The following is an 18,206-nucleotide window of genomic DNA, read 5'->3' as shown; positions in this document are numbered from 1 at the left end:
TGACATGTTCTGAAATAGCCGACAGAGCTGAAATAAAACTAAAGGGAAAATACACACAAAAGGGAAAACCCAAGTCCAACGGACATTTCAAAAAGAAATTTTGGAATGACCTGAAATGAAGTGAAATTGTTTGTTTCAAAATGTTTCCTCAGCTGGGGCAGGGACTGTCTCTCACTGTGTCTGGGCAGGGTCTGGCACAATGGACCCTGATCTGTTGGGGTCTATCCGGGCACTTCTGTAATATAACTAATGACAAGTCCCCACAGCCCTGGAGTCTGGGGGAGCAGCACCTCCGGGAATCTTTTCCAAGCTGATCCAGCTGAACATGGAGTCAGTCAAAATCTCTGGCCAAAGTCTAAAAATATTGGCCTGTGTCCTGCAAACAATACGGCCAGACTGTGGAGTGGTGTGAAAGGGTGTTAAAGGGCATTGAGTCAGAACACCTGGGTTCCAGCACCAGGTCTCAGAGGGAAGGGAGGTGTAATGGGTCAGAACAGAGGGATTGGGAGCCAGGACTCCTGGGTTCTCCAGGGTTGCCAACCCTCCATGATGTCTCCTGGAATTGAAGATTAAGCTTTAATGAAAGATTCTGTCATGTGATGAAACCTCCAGGAATACGTCCAACCAAAATTGGCAACCCTCGTTTTACCTGACTTTGGTGGTGGTCGAGCAGGTCAGAGCAGGGTGCTGAGAATCAGGTCTGACTGGCAGAGGGTGTTGTCACCTGGCTAGAGATGGAAGCATTTTGGTAAAAACATCTCATATTTTGTAACCACAAGAGTCTTTTCCCATAAAGACGTGGATAACAGGTAAACAGCTGTTCATCCAGTCTGTAGTTACTGGAATCTCTCCTCCCCTGCCAATCACTGACTCCACTGTCCAGGAGGGCTCTGAGCTAGTGAATAAATACAGGCCCCTGTAGCTCCCAGCTCCATTCAGCTGTTCGTGGAGAAGACCCAACCCGTAGAGAAGATGAGAGTCCAGATGCTGGCTGTCCTGCTCCTGTTCGTGTCCCTCCTTTGCACTGAGGGAATCCATGGAGCGTCCCTGGCTGGGGTGAGTGGGGGACCCTGTTCCATTCCTGGAGTGCCAGGTGATGCCCAGACACACAGCAAGAGGCTGCCCCTGCCCCAAATATATTCCAATGCAGTAATGGGTGGGAGGGGAAACTGAGGCACTGCCTGGGGAAGTGAGTTTCTCCTGGTCACACAGTAAGGCAGCAGCAGAGCTGGGAATTCAGCAGTCCTGCTTTTCCGGTCCCCCCACCCCCTCTCTCTCCGCTGCTCTAATGCAGTGGATTTCCCTCTCCTCCCAGAGCAGGGGATACAACCCAGGAGTTCTGACTTCCAGCGCCCCTGCTCTGACCACTAGACCCCGCTCCCCTGCCAGAGCTGGGGACAGAGCCCAGCAGTCCTCTCAGGACATGCTTTAGAGACAGGCGTTAGATTCCCCGTGATCCCTCCGGAGCCACGACTGCTGGTCAAACAAACACGTGGGGCAGAACTGACTCCCTGCTCTCCCGCTCTGACAGGTCTTGGAGTCCCAGCACTTGGAGGAAGGACAAGCCGAGTCCAAGGTGATGGTGAAGAGAGAAGCGGTGAGTAGTGGGAGGTGGCTTCGCTTGTGTCACTGCTGGGACTGATGGGGGGAGGGGAGCGCTATGCTGGATGCTGTGAGCTAACCCCAGTAAAATCCTGTGGCAGGAAGTTCAACAGATTTATGTCTAAAATGTCCCCTACATTGACTGAATTAATATCCAGTGGTAGGGAGTCCCACAGGCTAACCCCAGGAAACCCTGTGGTAGGGAGTCCCAACTCCAACATATCCTGTGGCAATGAGTTCCACCATTTAACACCGACACTGTCATATGGGTTAATCTCAATAATATCCCACCAACAAGCATCTCTCCTGCCCAGCAGAGGGCAGCGGTGGTCCATCCGTGAACTCTGACATCCTGCAGAGAACATAACCCTTTAGTGCTCACTCATTGCTGGGAGTCAGGAATAGAACCCAGGAGTCCTGCTCCCCCAGCCCCTGATCTAACCACTCTCCTCCCAGATAAAAAAAAATGCCTCCAACACCACATGGGAATAATAGTTTGAGGAAAATATAGAGGGGAGTGGGGTCTAGTGGTTAGCGCAGCGGGGCTGGGAGCCAGGACTTCTGGGTTGTGTTCCCAGCTCTCAGAGGGGAAAGCGGCTTGGGAGAAGGTAGTTGGGGGGTCACTTAAGGGCAGGCCTCACTCTAGTCTCTACATCTCTTCCAGAAAGCTCAGGATTTCGTTTGTCGCTTCTGCTATAACTGCTGTCCTGGGAACCCTGGCTTTGGGTTCTGCTGCTCCTCATGACCCCCTTTGCCGGTCACCCTGCGGGCGCCGTGAAACTCCCCAGCCCTGCCCAGGAGCAGATCCAAGCCAGCCTGGGGCCGAAATTGCCTGGCACCGAGTGACTGGGTTCAGGGAGGACGGACGCTAACCCTCCTGCTCAACCCCAATAAAGTGTCTGCCTGGACGTGGAGTTTGTGTCTTTACTCTCACGGGCCATGCGCTTGTCACCCATTCCCGACCCCACTCCCTGCACCACAGCGCCCCCTAGCACCGTACTGGGGCATTGGAGCCAGCCCTGACTGCCAGGGGAGATCCCCCACCCCACCCCGCCCCTGCAGCACAGCGCCCCCTAGCACCGCACTGGGGCATTGGAGCCAGCCCTGACTGCCAGGGGAGATCCTCCACTCCACCCCGCCCCTGCAGCACAGCGCCCCCTAGTGCCACATGCTGGTGCAGTGGGCCGGCACTGACTGCAAAACGAGGGCCCGTCTCAGAGGGTCACTGACTGCAAGTGCAGAGAGCTTAAGAGGTTTGCTTGAGATAACGCCTCTCAGTGGTAATTCTGGTAACACAATGGAAGAGTCCCAGTCACCCTTGTTCTATGCCATAGGTTCCCAAACTTTTTGGCATCACGCCCCCTTTTTTAATTTTCAAGAAACCCTCACACCCCCCCACCTCTCCTTTACCATCATCCAACCTCCCTTTTAATAAATTCAATTAGTAATTTAACCCCCTGCTCCTTGTCCCCTGACCGCTCCTTCTGGGACCCCCCGTCCAACCCTCCCCGCTCTGCCCCTTGTCCCCTGGCCCCCTCTCCCGGGACCTCACACCCCTCCAACTCCCCCTCTTCCTTGTCCCCTGATCGCTCCCTCCTGGGACCCCACCCTCTAACCAACCCCCGCTCCCCGCTCCCTGTCTCCTGACCGCTCGTCCAGAACCTCTGCCCCATCCAACCACTCCCTGTCCCTTGACTGCCCCCGGGTCCTCCTGCCCCTTATCCAACCCCTCCTCCCCCCGGCTCACCATGCTGCTCAGAGCGGCAGGACTGGCTTATTGGAAAACCGGGGAGGTGGGTGGGCTCAAGATGAGCTGCCCGTGCGGTGGCATGCCTGTGGGGGTGGGGGAACAGCGGGGGTGGGGCCAGGGGCTTAGATAGGTTTGCCAACGCGATTTTTGGCTCCAATAATGCAGCATTGGATGTTATACAAAAAATTTGGCCCTAAATTCCTAACCATTTTAAGGCACATACATGCTGGGAGCATGTGTCAGAAAATATTCAAGTTACAATTCAAACCCTTTCATTTAGATTTTCTGAACAGCAATGAAGATTGTAGCCTAAAGGGCTGATTGTCAGTGACACTCCATGTAATTGTGATTTATACTTACAAGGTATCGTCACACAAGCAGGGCATTTTACAGTGCCCTTTATATAACTTATTAATAATCTGGCCAACATTTTCCAAAAGTAACTTGCAGCAAAGAATCCTGTGGCACCTTATAGACTAACAGACGTTTTGCAGCATGAGCTTTCGTGGGTGAATACCCACTTCGTCGGATGCAAGTCCCCCGCTGGGAGCTCAAGGGACGGGCCTCTGCAGCATGGGGCACGGGTCACTTGCTGGAGGGTTCTCTGCACCTTGAGGTCTTTAAGCCACAAGTTGAGGACTTCAATAGCTCAGACATAGGTCAGGGGTTTGTTACAGGAGTGGGTGGGTGAGAGTCTGTGGCCTGCGTTGTGCAGGAGGTCAGACTAGACGATCATAATGGTCCCTTCTCACCTTAAAGTCTACGAGGAGGGTCCCACTGGCCAGATATGGCTTGTCCACATCTGGTCTATTAAATAAAGGAATAAAAAATAATGTTTACACTGATAATTTTTTTCGTTATGAAAATTTCACAGCCTCGTGCCCCCCCTGGAATTTCTTCATCCCCCCCCCCCGGTTTGAGAACCAATGTTCTCTGCCCTGTACCCCCCTCCCCACCTGGAGCCGGGGAGAGAACCCAGGAGTCCTGACTCCCAGCCCCCCCTTCCCTCCACAATAACCCACTAGACCCCCCCTGCTTCCCACTGCAAGGATTGTGGAAGAGGCGCTGCTTCCTCCCTGCTCTGACTCCCTGCAAAGATCAATAACCAGCATCACTATCACCTCCCAGTGTGACCAGTGCACACCACCCCCAGGAACAGCCCTGGACTGCCCAGCCACCTGCAGTGCCACAGCACCCCCTGGTGGTCAGGAGCGTTAGTGCAGCAGTGCCACAGCACCCCCTGGTGGTCAGGAGCGTTAGTGCAGCCACGTCATTTTCACCAGTAGCCAGTTTTCCTGGATGCTCACAGCTTACCTTGCAAAGATCCTGACATTGGAAAAATTCCCCTGTCCCAGTCCCTGCCCCAGAGCCAGCTGGATCAGAGCCACCACCCCCTTAATGTGAGCAGCCCTGTGTCCCATTCCCTGAGCCAGCCAGGCCCCTTCTCTATCCTCCGTCTTTGGCGTCTGATGCCCTTTGGTATTTCCCCGGCAGCTTTCGAAGGGACCCGGGTGGCCGGGGGAGCAGGAGTCTCTTACCAGCCAGCCCCACGCCCAGGCTCAGTGCCCCCAGCACAGCTATAGTCAGGAGGTTGAGGCTAGTGATCAGGGAGGGAGCTCCTGGCTCTGCAGGTCTGGAAGAAGGCGGCCAGGGGCAGGTGGATGCTCCCTCAGTGCTGGTGGGGAGCGATGAGGGAGTCACTTTTCTCCATGGGATGATCCTGCGTACAGGCAGGGACTGGGAACACGGAGCCCCCCTGCTCCCATGGCAGGGAACGAGAAAACCCATCAGGACGCGATCTCTCCCCTCGCTGGTCCCATCCCCTGCGGGCACCTCGGCCCGGCTTAGCTCTCGGTCTCTCTGTTGTGAACGGGCCAGTTAGCTGCAGAAACAGCCTTTGTCTGGCTAGAATGATCCCTTCCCCTGGGAAACTGCCTGGTTAGCTGGGAAAGGGCAGGGACTGTCTCTCACCGTGTGCCTGGGCAGCGCCCGTCACAATGGGGCCCTGATCTCAGCTGGGCAGCGACTGCCTCTCACTGTGTCTGGGCAGCGCCCGTCACAATGGGGCCCTGATCTCAGCTGGGGCAGGGACTGTCTCTCACCGTGTGTCTGGGCAGCGCCCGTCACAATGGGGCCCTGATCTCAGCTGGGGCAAGGACTGTCTCTCGCCGTGTGTCTGGGCAGCACCCGTTACAATGAGCCCTGATCTCAGCTGTGCCAGGCACGACAGGGGATTTCTAGTTATTGGGACACAAAGAAGCCTGACTTTTGGCAATCCCAGCGCTAGGTGGCAGGGATGAGAGGCTGGGGGTTGTTATGGTTAGAGGAATAGTAGAGGGTCGCACACTGTGTTATTTTTGCAGGGTGCACACATTGTACCCCCACTCCCTGGGTGCCCACCTCAATTTTCAGACTCCTTGAAATTCCCCCACCTCCTCCCTCAAGCCAGGGGCTCCATGTGCCCCCCTCTCCTCTCCCTCATGCCAAGGACTGTGTCAGAACCGATAAAATCAAACCCCTCCAAGGCGACTTGGAGGCTATGAAAGGGGCTTATAACCAACAGGGGAAAGTTATGATGTGAGGGAACAGAGCACGGGACGGGTTCTATTCTGAGAACACAACACCGTTGAAATCTTCCATTCCTTGTATTCGTAAAATCCGTCAGGACAGCTGCTGCCCGGTGCTGATCGGACACCCGGCCTCTCCTGTCGCTCGGAGCGGCTGCGCTCTGTTCTCAGGGGCTAGCTTGTGCCGCGCTCGGGTGGGGACGGCTCTCTGTGCAGGGAACCCCCCCTCCAGCACAAAGTGGGGATCTGCCCAGAGTGTCTCCGGTTCGTGTTGGGCTGAACCAGTGGGACGCTCTGACACAAATACCTTGAGCACTAGAAATTCTTCATTTCAAACAGGGAATCAGATCCCGTCAGGCCTACAGAGCAAATGCTGCTCATCCACCGGGAGTGTCATCTAGGCCATGGTCAGAGGGGGCGACCGCGAGATCCCAGGGCTGGGCAATCAGGAGCCACGGGGGGGAGCGAGGGGTCCGGCAGAGCTGGGTGTGAGGAACCCAGGGCTGGGCAAGCAGGGGGCTCTGGGTCCAGATTAAGGGGCAGCAGCAGCAGGGCTGCCCAGAGGATTCAGGGGGCCTGGGGCAAAGCAATTTTGGGGGCCCCCTTCTGTTGCCGGCTCAAAGAGCCCGAGGCGGAGCAACAGCAGGTTCGTTGCCCGGTGTGCGTCGCACTAATTATCACACCAGGGTGGAGAAGCAAAAACCAGGTTTATTTGAGCCCAAATAAGGTGCCAGGGAGAAAAGCATTCTCAAATCCTGCACACCCGCGCGCAGGCGGGGTCCCAGCATTTATACCCCCCTTGTTTGTGTAAGCCTTTTGTTCGGTTTTCCCCTCACCCCTCCCTTCCCAACAGCAGTTACTTAAAACATTACATTTCAGCGTGTTAGAAACGTTCTCATCCGCATGCTTATCTCTGGCCTTCACAGAACAGCACAGACGCATGTAGACTTTTCTCCCCCTCTCTCCCCCTCCTCCTCTGCGTCTGCAAGCTGAAATTGCTGACAGTTACACATTTTGCTTGCTGTCTCTTAGCAGCTTAGGCTGGTTAAAGTTCACAGCATGTAAGACCTCTGGTTCACTTCAGGCCCAAAGTCACAACTTTGGTTTACTCAGGCCTAGTGACACCAACACTTCCATAAAAAAGTTGCCATACTATAGAATACTATAGTCTCATGGGGGCTTCTGTGGGGCCTGGGGCAAATTGCCCCACTTGCCCCCTTCCCGCCCCCCGGGCAGCCCTGAGCAGCAGAGCTGGGAGTGGGGGAAGCTCAGTTCTGAGCTAGCAGGGGGCTGCGGGTCGGGAGTGAGGGGCTCCAGCAGAGCTGGTCGGGGAGCCCGGGGAGCCCCGTGCCACATGTCTCTACTTTCCAGCCTGTCAGAGACCTCCCAGCCCCTCCCTGGCACCCCCATGTGGGGCATTCCCAGATTTGCAGCTCAATTAACCCCTGAACCCACCTGGGAGTCGGGCACGGGCCAGGGGCTGGATCTTTGCTCTGTGCCCCTCACCCGCAGGGGGTCTGAGCAGTGGGGCCACCTGGCCTTTGAATTCAGGGGTGTCTAGGGATCTGGGCTGTTTGTGATCCAAAGCTAAAGGGGTGACTCCCGCCCCCCCACCAGTCTATGCTGGCAGGGGAATGGGGAGCAGGCTGTGATATCACCTCTGTACATGGCATTAGTCAGAATCATGGGGCAACCCAACTAATTCCCAGGGGCAGGGAGTCCCAAGAGTTAACCCTGCTACTATCCAGTGACAGGAAGTTCGGGGGTTAACCCCACTGATACCCAGCAGCAGGACGTCCAACAGTTTAACACTACAAATATCCAGTGGCAGGGAGTCACGTGAGTTAACCCACTGTAGACATGCAGACTCACCCCTGTGGCACCTCCTGCTGGTGACTTCAGGGAATTAGCTTGATTCCAGCTCCAGAGCACCCTCTGCAGGCCGGTGATCCACCTGTCCTCTGGCCCCCCTGTCCCTCCCTAGACCCCAGTGCCCCTTTAACTGGGGTGCTGCCCCCTGGCAATAACCCCTCAGTCTTAGGGTCTCCCCTCCCAGGGGAACCCCCCACCCACTATTCCCATCTCACCTCAGTATCAGGCTACTGCCAGTCATTGTCTAGCCCCGCGCCCTGGGGCAGGCTGCAGTATCAGCCACTCATCACTGGCAAGGAGGGTTTGGACCTGCTGCCTTGGCCTCCCCCTGGGCTGCCCTCTGCAACCCCCAGTACCTGTTAGCCCAATGCTAGGCCGCAGCCTGGGGCTTTCCAGGCTGGAGCTCCCCAGCTCCTCTGCCTTTCCCCAGCCCTGGTCCACTCAGGTCCTTTGTCTCTAGCTCCCTGCAGCCAGGCCCTTCACCCTCTACAAACACAGAGCCTCTTATAGGGGCCAGTTGGGCCTGACTGGGGCATGGCCACAGCTGAGCCTGCTTCCCCCAATCAGCCCAGGCTTCTTGCCCCAGCCACAGCCTTCCCCCAGGGCTGTTTCAAGCCCTTCAGGGCAGGAGCAGGGGACCACCCCGCTACACCCACTAATACCTAGTGGAAGAGGATCCCACCGGTTAACAGCACCAGTGCATACGGGCATGGAGTCTCGCAGGTTAACACCACTAATACCCAAAGAAAGATAGTCCTGCGATTTAACACACCACCAAAACGTAGTGGGAAGGAGTCCCACAGCTTAACCCTGGCAACATGCACTGGAATGGAGTCCTACGTGCTAACCCCTCTAGTACCCAGTGGCAGGGAGTCCCATGGTTAACCCCCTAACACACAGAAGCAGCCCTTGAAATGTGGGTGTGGTTGGCAGGTCACCCTGAGAGCTCAGTCACTGCTGCGTGCTCCAAGGCCCCGCGCCAGCTCTGCACTGCAGGCGAAGACGCTGCTCAGCATTTCAATAACTGTATCAGTCTGTGGCTGAGCTCCGGGCCGATGGGCCGGGGAGTTGCACTGCGAGGTTGCGGGCTGGGGCTGTTTATGAGCCAGACCCGGGGCCGAGCTGTCACAGCGCCGGGCGGCCTAGATTCGCTCAGAGAGAGCGAGCTCAGCACAGCCCCTGCAGTGTGAGCATGAGATGGTGGCAGGCTGCACCTAGACCCTTCCCTGACTGCAGCCGTCTCTGAGCCGCCACCTCCCAGGTGGGATCTCGCGGTTGGTCACTCCCTCATCTCTCCCTCCTGACACTGATGGAGCGTCCACCTGCCCCTGGCTTTCCCCTTCCGGGGAAATGCCACAGGGCAACAGACCCTAAAGGCAGAGGAGAGAGTTAAGGGCCTGGCTGGCTCATGGGATGGGACATGGGGCCTCTCACCAATATGGGAAGCCAGGTCTGATCCGGCTGGCTCAGGAGCAGGGACTGGGACAGGGGGATTTTGTGATTCCAGGATATTTGTGAGTTAAGCTGTGAGTAGCCAGGAAATCCAGTGCTGTGGGGACTTGTCATTAGTTATATTACAGAGGTGCCCGGATAGACCTCAACAGATCAGAGGTCCTTTAGATCCTTTCAAGAGCTGTCCTCACCCGAGCGCTGAGCGAGGTAGCGCTGAGAACAGAGCGCAGCTGCTCCAAGCGACAGGAGAGGTCAGGTGTCCAATCAGTGCTGAGCAACAGCTGCCCTGACGGATTTTAAGAACAAAATCAAATAAAACGAATGGACGATTTCAGTTGCTGTGTCGTGTTCTCAGAATAGAATCCGTCCCGTGCTCTGTTCTGTCACATGGTGACATGCCCGGAGTCGTTTATAAGCACCAGGTGTAACCTCTGAGTAGTCTTGGAAGAATTAGAACTTTGATAACGAGCTCTTTGATCTCTCAGAGAAAGGTCTAAGGATGCAACGGCTGGAAGGTGAAGCTAGTTACATTCAGAAGGGAAAGGAGTGGATTTTTAACAGTGAGGATAACGAATCACTGGAATCTCTTACCAAGAGGGGTGGGGATGGGACGTCTTTCTAAAAGATCCGCTCGAGGGATTATTTGGGGTCTGTAATCGATTGCGCCAGGGCTCGACCCTCCTGGGGCAGGAGGGGAGCCACACCGACTCCTTATGTGTCCACTGTTACAAGGGGCTGCGCAGCAGAAAACAGTACAAAGTGGCTCAGGCCCCTTGGTGCAGGGGCTGAGCAGCAACCAGTAGATATATAGGCCCTGGTCCCTAGACCGGAGCGTTGGGTGAGGGTGAAAACTGGCACCCACGAATGGGGTGGCAGGGGGGACACAGGCCCGCCCACTCCACTGTGTCCCGGCCCGGGGCCCTAGGCAGCGGCTATGACCGCTGACGGTCAGTGGGGTCCTGACCGCAACACACTGACATCGATACCTCTGCCTCTGCAGCCTGACTGGGGTCGGCTACCCCCGGGCTACTTCCACTTTCCCCCTCGGGGCCTACCTCGTCCGTGGCACCGAGTCCAGGCCAGTCCATCAGCATGGGCTCCTCTCGGCCAGGGCTGGGTGGCAGGTCCGGCAGCTCCTCGGGGAAGTCTGGCCAGGTGTGCTCGGGCGGCTCCTCCGGGTAACCGCGGGGACGGGGAGGCTCCGACGGCTCCTCCTCATAGTGGGCGCGGGGGAGCTCCGGCCAGTCAGGACAGCTGCCCCGGGTCCGGGAGGGTTCCCGGTCGCGAGCCCCCAGCGGCACATCTGCTCCCTGCGGTGGCTGGGCCCTGACTGAGCTCTGGCGGCCGGCTTTTCTACTTCCTGTCCCGCCCCTTGACTTCCGGGGGGCGGGGACAGGTGGTGGTGGCTCCGCCCACTTGGGTGTCTGCAAGGGCGCTCCCTCTGCTGGGCAGGAGGGGAGCCACACCGACTCACGACAGGGTCCATTCTCAGGCCCGTGTGATACAGAAGGTCAGACAAGATGATCACAATGGTCCCTTCTGCCTTGGAATCTCGGAGTCTAGTGCATATTATGCCCCCCCCCCCCCCGGCTACTGACATGTTCTGAAATAGCCGACAGAGCTGAAATAAAACTAAAGGGAAAAATACACACAAAAGGGAAAACCCAAGTCCAACGGACATTTCAAAAAGAAATTTTGGAATGACCTGTAATGAAGTGAAATTGTTTGTTTCAAAATGTTTCCTCAGCTGGGGCAGGGACTGTCTCTCACTGTGTCTGGGCAGGGTCTGGCACAATGGACCCTGATCTGTTGGGGTCTATCTGGGCACTTCTGTAATATAACTAATGACAAGTCCCCACAGCCCTGGAGTCTGGGGGAGCAGCACCTCCGGGAATCTTTTCCAAGCTGATCCAGCTGAACATGGAGTCAGTCAAAATCTCTGGCCAAAGTCTGAAAATATTGGCCCGTGTCCTCCAAACAATACGGCCAGACTGTGGAGTGGTGTGAAAGGGTGTTAAAGGGCATTGAGTCAGAACACCTGGGTCCCAGCACCAGGTCTGGGAGGGAAGGGAGGTGTAATGGGTCAGAACAGAGGGATTGGGAGCCAGGACTCCTGTGTTCTCCAGGGTTGCCAACCCTCCATGATGTCTCCTGGAATTGAAGATTAAGCTTTAATGAAAGATTCTGTCATGTGATAAAACCTCCAGGAATACGTCCAACCAAAATTGGCAACCCTCGTTTTACCTGACTTTGGTGGGGATCGAGCAGGTCAGAGCAGGGTGCTGAGAATCAGGTCTGACTAGCAGAGGGTGTTGTCACCTGGCTAGAGATGGAAGCATTTTGGTAAAAACATCTCATATTTTGTAACCACAAGAGTCTTTTCCCATAAGGACGTGGATCCCCCTCTCCAGCCCAGAGCCCCCCTGCTTCCCAGCTGGGCCTCCGATATCCCAAGCCCCAAGCCCCCTCTGTCCATTGGCTTCTCTCCAGGGAAACAGGGTTGTAAACAGGGTGGCCTGGGCCTCCTCTCCTCTCAGCCCCCCTCTGGCCCATCTGTCTGGAACCGGCTGGTCGGGTCACCGGGGTCCTCTCCCCGCAGCCCATTGTACTTCCACTGGCCAGAACCAGCTGTGACTCCTGAGCTGGGTCTCCGGGTCACCAGGTCACCAGTCGCTGGGGTCTCCATCCTCCAGGCCATCGGCCGGGGTCCCGAGTTCCCTCTCCGGTCCTCTGTACCAACAAACTCTCTCTCCCCTCACCTCATTAAACTAGCAACACCCGGGGACACTGAGTCCCCCTCCCTCTGCATGCAACCCACTGGAAAACACAGAAAAACCAAGAAACCCCCACCACTTCGTCACAGAAGTGAATTTGTTTTTTTCAAAATGTTTCCTCAGCTGGGGCAGGGACTGTCTCTCGCTGTGTCAGGGCAGCACCCGGACCAATGGGACCCTGATCTCTTGGGGTCTATTGATGCACCTCTGTAATATAACTAATGACAAGTCCCCACAGCCCTGGAGTCTGGGGGAGCAGCACCTCCGGGAATCTTTTCCAAGCTGATCCAGCTGAACATGGAGTCAGCCATTATCTCTGACCAAAGTCTGAAAATGTTGGCCTGTGTCCTCCAAACAGGACGGCCAGACTGTGGAGTGGTGTGAAAGGGTGTTAAAGGGAATTGGAGTCAGGACACCTGGATTCAAGCACCAGGTCTGGGAGGGAAGTGGGGTGTAATGGCTCAGAGCAGGGGAGCTGGGAGCCAGGACACCTGGGTTCTCTAGGGTTGCCAACCCTCCACGATGTCTCCTGGAATTGAAGGTTAAACTTTAATGAAAGATTATGACATGTGATGAAACCTCCAGGAATACGTCCAACCAAAACTGGCAACCCTCATTCTACCCCACTCTGGGGGAGGTCAGTGCAGGGGGCTGAGAATCAGGACTGACTGGCAGAGGGTGTTGTCACCTGGCTAGAGATGGAAGCATTTCGGTAAAAATGTCCCATATTTTGTAACCACAAGAGTCTTTTCCCATAAGGACGTGGATCGTAGGTAAACAGCTGTTCATCCAGCCCCGTCCTTACTAGAATCTCTCCTCCCCTCCCAATCGCTGACTCCGCTGGCCAGGAGGGCTCTGAGCTAGTGAATAAATACAGGCCCCTGTAGCTCCCAGCTCCACTCAGCTGCTTGCGGAGAAGACCCAACCCCGAGAGAAGATGAGAGTCCAGATGCTGGCTGTCCTGCTCCTGTTCGTGTCCCTCCTTTGTGCCGAGGGAATCCGCGGAGCGTCCCTGGCTGGGGTGAGTGGGGGACCCTGTTCCATTCCTGCTGTGCCAGGCGCTGCCCAGACACACAGCGAGAGGCTGCCCCTGCCCCAAAGAGATTCCAATGCAGTAATGGGTAAGAGGGGAAACTGAGGCACTGCCTGGGGAAGTGAGTTTCTCCTGGTCACACAGTAAGGCAGCAGCAGAGCTGGGAATTCAGCAGTCCTGCCTTTCAGACACCCCTGCCCACTTCTCTGTCTGCTGCTCTAATGAGGTGGATTTCCCTCCCCTCCCAGAGCCAGGGACACACTCCAGGCGTCCTCACTTCCAGAGCCTCTGCTCTGACCACTAGACCCCACTCCCCTGCCAGAGCTGGGGCAGAGCCCAGCAGTCCTCTCAGGACTTGCTTTAGAGACGGGCGCTAGATTCCCCATGATCCCTCCAGAGCCGTGACTGCTGGTCAAACAAACACGGGCACAAGTGAGTCCCTGCTGTCCCACTCTGACAGGACTCGGAGTCCCATCACTCGGAGGAAGGCCGAGGCGAGTCCAAGGTGATGGTGAAGAGAGAAGAGGTGAGTAGCGGGAGGTGGCTTCGCTTGTGTCACTGCTGGGACTGATGGGGGGAGGGGAGCGCTATGCTGGATGCTGTGGGCCAACCCCAGTAAAATCCTGTGGCTGGAAGTTCAACAGATTTATGTCTAAAATGTCCCCTATGTTGACTGAATTAATATCCAGTGGTAGGGAGTCCCACAGGCTAACCCCAGGAAACCCTGTGGTAGGGAGTCCCAACTCCAACATATCCTGTGGCAGAGTTCCACACTTTAACACCTATACTATTGCATGCGTTAACCCCAATAATATCTCCTACCAAGAATCATTTCTCCTGCCCAGCAAAGGGCAGCAGTGGTCAATCCATGAACTCTGACATCCTGCAGAGAACATAACCCTTTAGCACTCACTCATTCCTGGGAGTCAGGAATAGAACCCAGGAGTCCTGATTCCCAGCCTTGTCCTTCCACCAGCCCCTGATCTAAGCACCAGACCCTACTCCCTTCCCATAAGCCTTTAAAAATTTAAATCCTTCTATACAGATCAAAAAGTGTTTCTAACACCACATGGGAATAACAGGTTGGGGAAAAGCTGGGAGGGGACTGGGAGCCAGCACTCCTGGCTTGTGTCTCCAGTTCTGGGAGCGGAGTGGGGTCTAGTGGTTAGTGCATGGGAGGGCTGAGAACTAGTACTCCTGGGTTGTGTCCCCAGTTCTGGGAGGGGAGGGGAGTGGGGCCTGGTGATTAGCGAAAGGGGGGGCTGGGAGTCAGGACTCCTGGGTTGTCCCCCCGGCTCTGGGAGGGGAAAGCAGCTTGGGAGAAGGTAGTCAGGGGGTCAGTTCAGGGCAGGCCTCACTGTAGTCTCTCCATCTCTTCCTGACGGCTCAGAGTTTCGCTAGATGTCGCTTCTGCTGTAACTGCTGTCCTAGTATGAGCGGCTGTGGAATCTGCTGCGACTTCTGACCCCCTTTCCCCGTCACCCAGTCGGTGCCTGGAGGCTCCCCAGCCCGTCCTGGGAGCAGATCGAAGGCAGCCTGGGGCTGAATTTGCCTGGGTTCAGGGGGACGCTAACCCTCCTGCTCAACCCCAATAAAGTGTCTGCCTGGACGTGGAGTTTGTGTCTTTACTCTCACGTGCCTGTCACCCATTCCCTGTGGAGCTGTGCCCGCCCCCGCTCCTTGCAGCATAGCGCCCCCTAGCACCGCACTGGAGCATTGGAGCCAGCCCTGACTGCAAAGTGAGGGCCCCTCTCACAGGGCCACTGACTGCAAGTGCAGAGAGCTTAAGAGGTTTGCTTGAGATAACGCCTCTCAATGGTAATTCTGGTAACACAATGGAAGAGTCCCAGTCACCCTTGTTCTACGCCCTACACCCCACTCCCCTCCCAGAGCCGGGGAACGAAGCCAGGAATCCTGGCTCCCAGCTCCCCCCGAGCCTGTTCTAACCCACTACACCCCTGCTTCCTGCCCTAGCCGCTCTGACTCCCTGCAAAGATCAATAACCGGCATCACTATCACCTCCCAGTGTGACCAGTGCACACCACCCCCAGGAACAGCCCTGGACTGCCCAGCCGCCTGCAGTGCCACAGCACCCCCTGGTGGTCAGGAGCGTTAGTGCAGCCCCGTCACTTTCACCGGCAGCCAGATTTCCTGGCTACTCTGAGTTTAACATTTGAAGATCTCAAATGTTTCAGTTTAACAGAGATGATGCTTTGTCCAAGGGGAATAAGGAACGGGAGAGAACAGGTGCTCTCAGCCTTCCAGACTGCTCCAGCCCTTGCAGGAGGCTGGTTGGTCTTGCGTACTCGCGCCGTCAGCGGAACGTGTGTATAGCGCTGTGAGGTCCAACACCTCCCCCGCCACAGAGCTTGTGTCAGCTCCGAAGCAGAGTGGAGGAGGTGGGCGGTGGAGCGCCCCTGGGGACGCACAACTCGGAGAGCCTCAGTTACTGCACAGGGGGAGTCTCTTCTCCTGCTCCACCGTGGGTGACTGGAGAGCAGGGACCCAGATGGGACGGCTGGGCCTTTGGAGCAGCATTTCCCGCCAATGACGAGTTACAGAGAATCCACTAATGTAAACGTGCGAGCGACCTGGGCCCCATGCTGCAGGGGAAGGCGACCCGCCCCCCCCAGGGTCTCTGCCAATCTGATCCAGGGGAAAATTCCTTCCCAGCTCCAAGTGCGGCTCCCAGTGAGACCCTGAGCGGGTGGGCAAGATCCACCAGCCAGACACCTGGGGAACAATTCTCCGTAGGCAGCCCCATCGGACCATCCCCTCCATAAACTCATCAAACTCAGTCTTGGGATTAGTCGATATTTTGCCCCCACTGCTCCCCTTGAGAGGCTGCTCCAGAACTTCACTGCTCTGATGGTCAGAAACCTTTGCCTAATGTCAAGCCTAAACTCGCCGGGTGTATTGGTTGATCCCAGGATGTCTCTGAGCTGCCCATGGGGTGTGGCCGTGAAAAAGGCTCACGCAGACCTAGGATGCGTCCGGCGAGGTATTTCGAGTAGCGACAGGGAAGTGTTAGGAGGAGACAAGGCACTGGCGCCTCTGGAGCACTGTGTGCCGTGCTGGGCTCGCAGGGTTAAGGAAGATTAATCCAAACTGGAGCAGGTGCAGAAAAGGGCGACTAGGATGATCGGGCAGGGGCTGGAGTTGGTTCTAGCCAGACGCCTTTGTCTTCCAGGTCTCTGAGGAACCGCGTCTTGATGCCAGCAGCAGGCTGCAAAATCTCCCGGTGAGTGCCAGGGTCGTCTCCTTTGCAGGGGTGAGCGTGGCTGCCAGGGCTAGAGTCATGTTGCCTGGTTTGGTGCTGACAGGGAGCAGATCTGAACAGGGCAGCGCTGGTTCCAGCCGAATTGGGCTGGGGCCCTTCTGGTCCAGGAGCCCAGAGCTGCTGCTGCTGCTGCAGCAATTCTGTGTGAGGCGCAATAGTGCCCCCTTCTGGATAGAATCAGATCTGCTCTGGTGTGTGTGTTTGAGCAGGGGGGCAGGGCTGGGAGCCTGGACTCCGGGGTCCTATCCCAGCTCTGGGAGGGGAGGGGGGTCTGGTGGGTTAGAGGAGGGGGGTTCTGGGAGCCAGGACTCCTGGGTTCTATCCCCAGCTCTGGGAGGGGACCCCATGGCATCTTGAATGAATTCCTGACGTCAGTATCACGCAGTACTGCCACCTGGTGGACAAGTGCGGCCATATCTTCGCCCCGGCAGGTTGGGGAGTGGAGTAAGTTCTGTCGCTTCTGCTGCAAGATCCACCAGTGGGGCTGCGGGGGCTGCTTCAAGCCTCGAAAGGGCCCCCGGGGACCCTCTGGGATTGTCCCTGCATCCCCACCCTCCTGGGTGGGCGGATGCCTTTGCAAGTGCGGCTGAATGGGAGCCGGGGTCTGGAGATGCTCTGACGGATGGCTGCTGCCTGCTGTGATGTGGGAAACAGGACGTGTCTGGGGGAGCTGGGTGAGTGGCTGAAGGTGGGGACGTCTGTCTGTAACCAACTCCAGTAAATGTATAGTGGTTAAAAGACTTTGTCTTAGGTGCAAGGGACTGGCTGGCTCAGGGGGTGGGGACTGGGACATGAGGCCTTTCTGTCTACGGGGGCACTGGCTCCCATCTGGTCCCAGAGTGAGGGACTGGCTGGCTCAGGGAGGTGGGGAATGGGGCATGGGGCCTTTCCCCTCTAGGGGGGCACCGGCTCCCATCTGGTCCCAAGGTGGGGGACTGGCTGGCTCAGGGAGGTGGGGAATGGGGCATGGGGCCTTTTCTCTCTAGGGGGCGCCAGCTCTGATCCAACCACAGGCTGTGGGGATCGGCTGGCTCAGGGGAACAGAGGCTGGGACATGGGGCCTTTGCCTTCTAGGCAATGGCAGCTCCCATCCGCCCCAGGGTGTGGGACTGCCTGGCTGGGGGGTGGAGGTGAGGAATGGGACCCCGGCCCCTTTTGGGCACCACTTTCTAACTCTTCGATTTAAGGGTCATAGGACGGGCACTGTCTCTGGGAACAAGGCAGAATGTCACCATGTAAGAACAGGAGCTCTCGGTAGCAGGACAGCTGAGTGGAGTCTTGTTCCGTTCCCAAGCGCGTTTCAGTTCCACTCGGTTGCATTTCTGTGACCACTGGGCTTTGCTACCCTGCACGAGTGGGAGGGGGAATTCTCAGCTCGCTCGTATGGACCCTGATACCATATCAGGAGTCTGTCCACGAGCCCCACTCCTAGTGAAGAGTGAATGCACTGCTACCCACAGAGGGGGGCAGGTATGCGCCTAAAGTCACAGAGCAATTGTGGTCAATTGTGGTCTAGTGGTTAGAGCAATGGAGTCCAGGCAGGACTCCTGGGTTCAATCCCCAGCTCTGGGAAGGGAGTGGGGTCTAGAGGGTTAGAGGAGTTGGGGGGCTGGGAGCCAGGACTCCTGGGTTCTTGCCCCAGCTCTGTCACTGACCTGCTTTGTGATCTGGGGCAAGGAGACGTCCCTGCTTTGTGCCTCAGTTTCCCTCTTGTGCAACATGAAAAAACCATATACAGTACCTGGAAAGAGTTATTCACCCTGGGTTAATCCAACATTTGGCCTTAATCTATTGTCAGTTCCCTAGAATGCTCTAACAGGTGCTATAGCTCCGTAAGAAGAATTTTATCTCTCCCAAACTTCCTACACCTTTAGTC

General features: G+C 56.5%; 1 protein-coding gene across 1 annotated transcript; it reads left to right on the top strand.

Moving 5' to 3' along the window:
• Positions 1 to 12,905: 12,905 nt before the first annotated feature.
• On the top strand, positions 12,906 to 14,659 carry LOC123352047 (hepcidin-2-like). Its single transcript, XM_044991746.1, has 3 exons — positions 12,906 to 13,038; positions 13,511 to 13,576; positions 14,441 to 14,659. The coding sequence occupies exons 1-3, from the start codon at positions 12,955 to 12,957 to the stop codon at positions 14,513 to 14,515; spliced, it is 225 nt and encodes a 74-aa protein (XP_044847681.1). The 5' UTR covers positions 12,906 to 12,954; the 3' UTR covers positions 14,516 to 14,659.
• Positions 14,660 to 18,206: the final 3,547 nt, after the last annotated feature.

This window comes from Mauremys mutica, chromosome 17, assembly GCF_020497125.1.
Source record: "Mauremys mutica isolate MM-2020 ecotype Southern chromosome 17, ASM2049712v1, whole genome shotgun sequence".
In the NCBI taxonomy this organism is placed as follows: Eukaryota; Metazoa; Chordata; order Testudines; family Geoemydidae; genus Mauremys; species Mauremys mutica.
This window is presented reverse-complemented; position numbering and strand designations above follow the sequence as displayed.

Excerpts from the sequence above, each read along its gene's own strand:
- LOC123352047 (XM_044991746.1), top strand. The coding sequence starts at position 12,955 with ATGAGAGTCCAGATGCTGGCTGTCCTGCTCCTGTTCGTGTCCCTCCTT. Across the intron at positions 13,039-13,510 it reads GCGGAGCGTCCCTGGCTGGG|GACTCGGAGTCCCATCACTC; the intron begins GTGAGTGGGGGA and ends CCACTCTGACAG. Across the intron at positions 13,577-14,440 it reads TGATGGTGAAGAGAGAAGAG|AGTTTCGCTAGATGTCGCTT; the intron begins GTGAGTAGCGGG and ends CTGACGGCTCAG.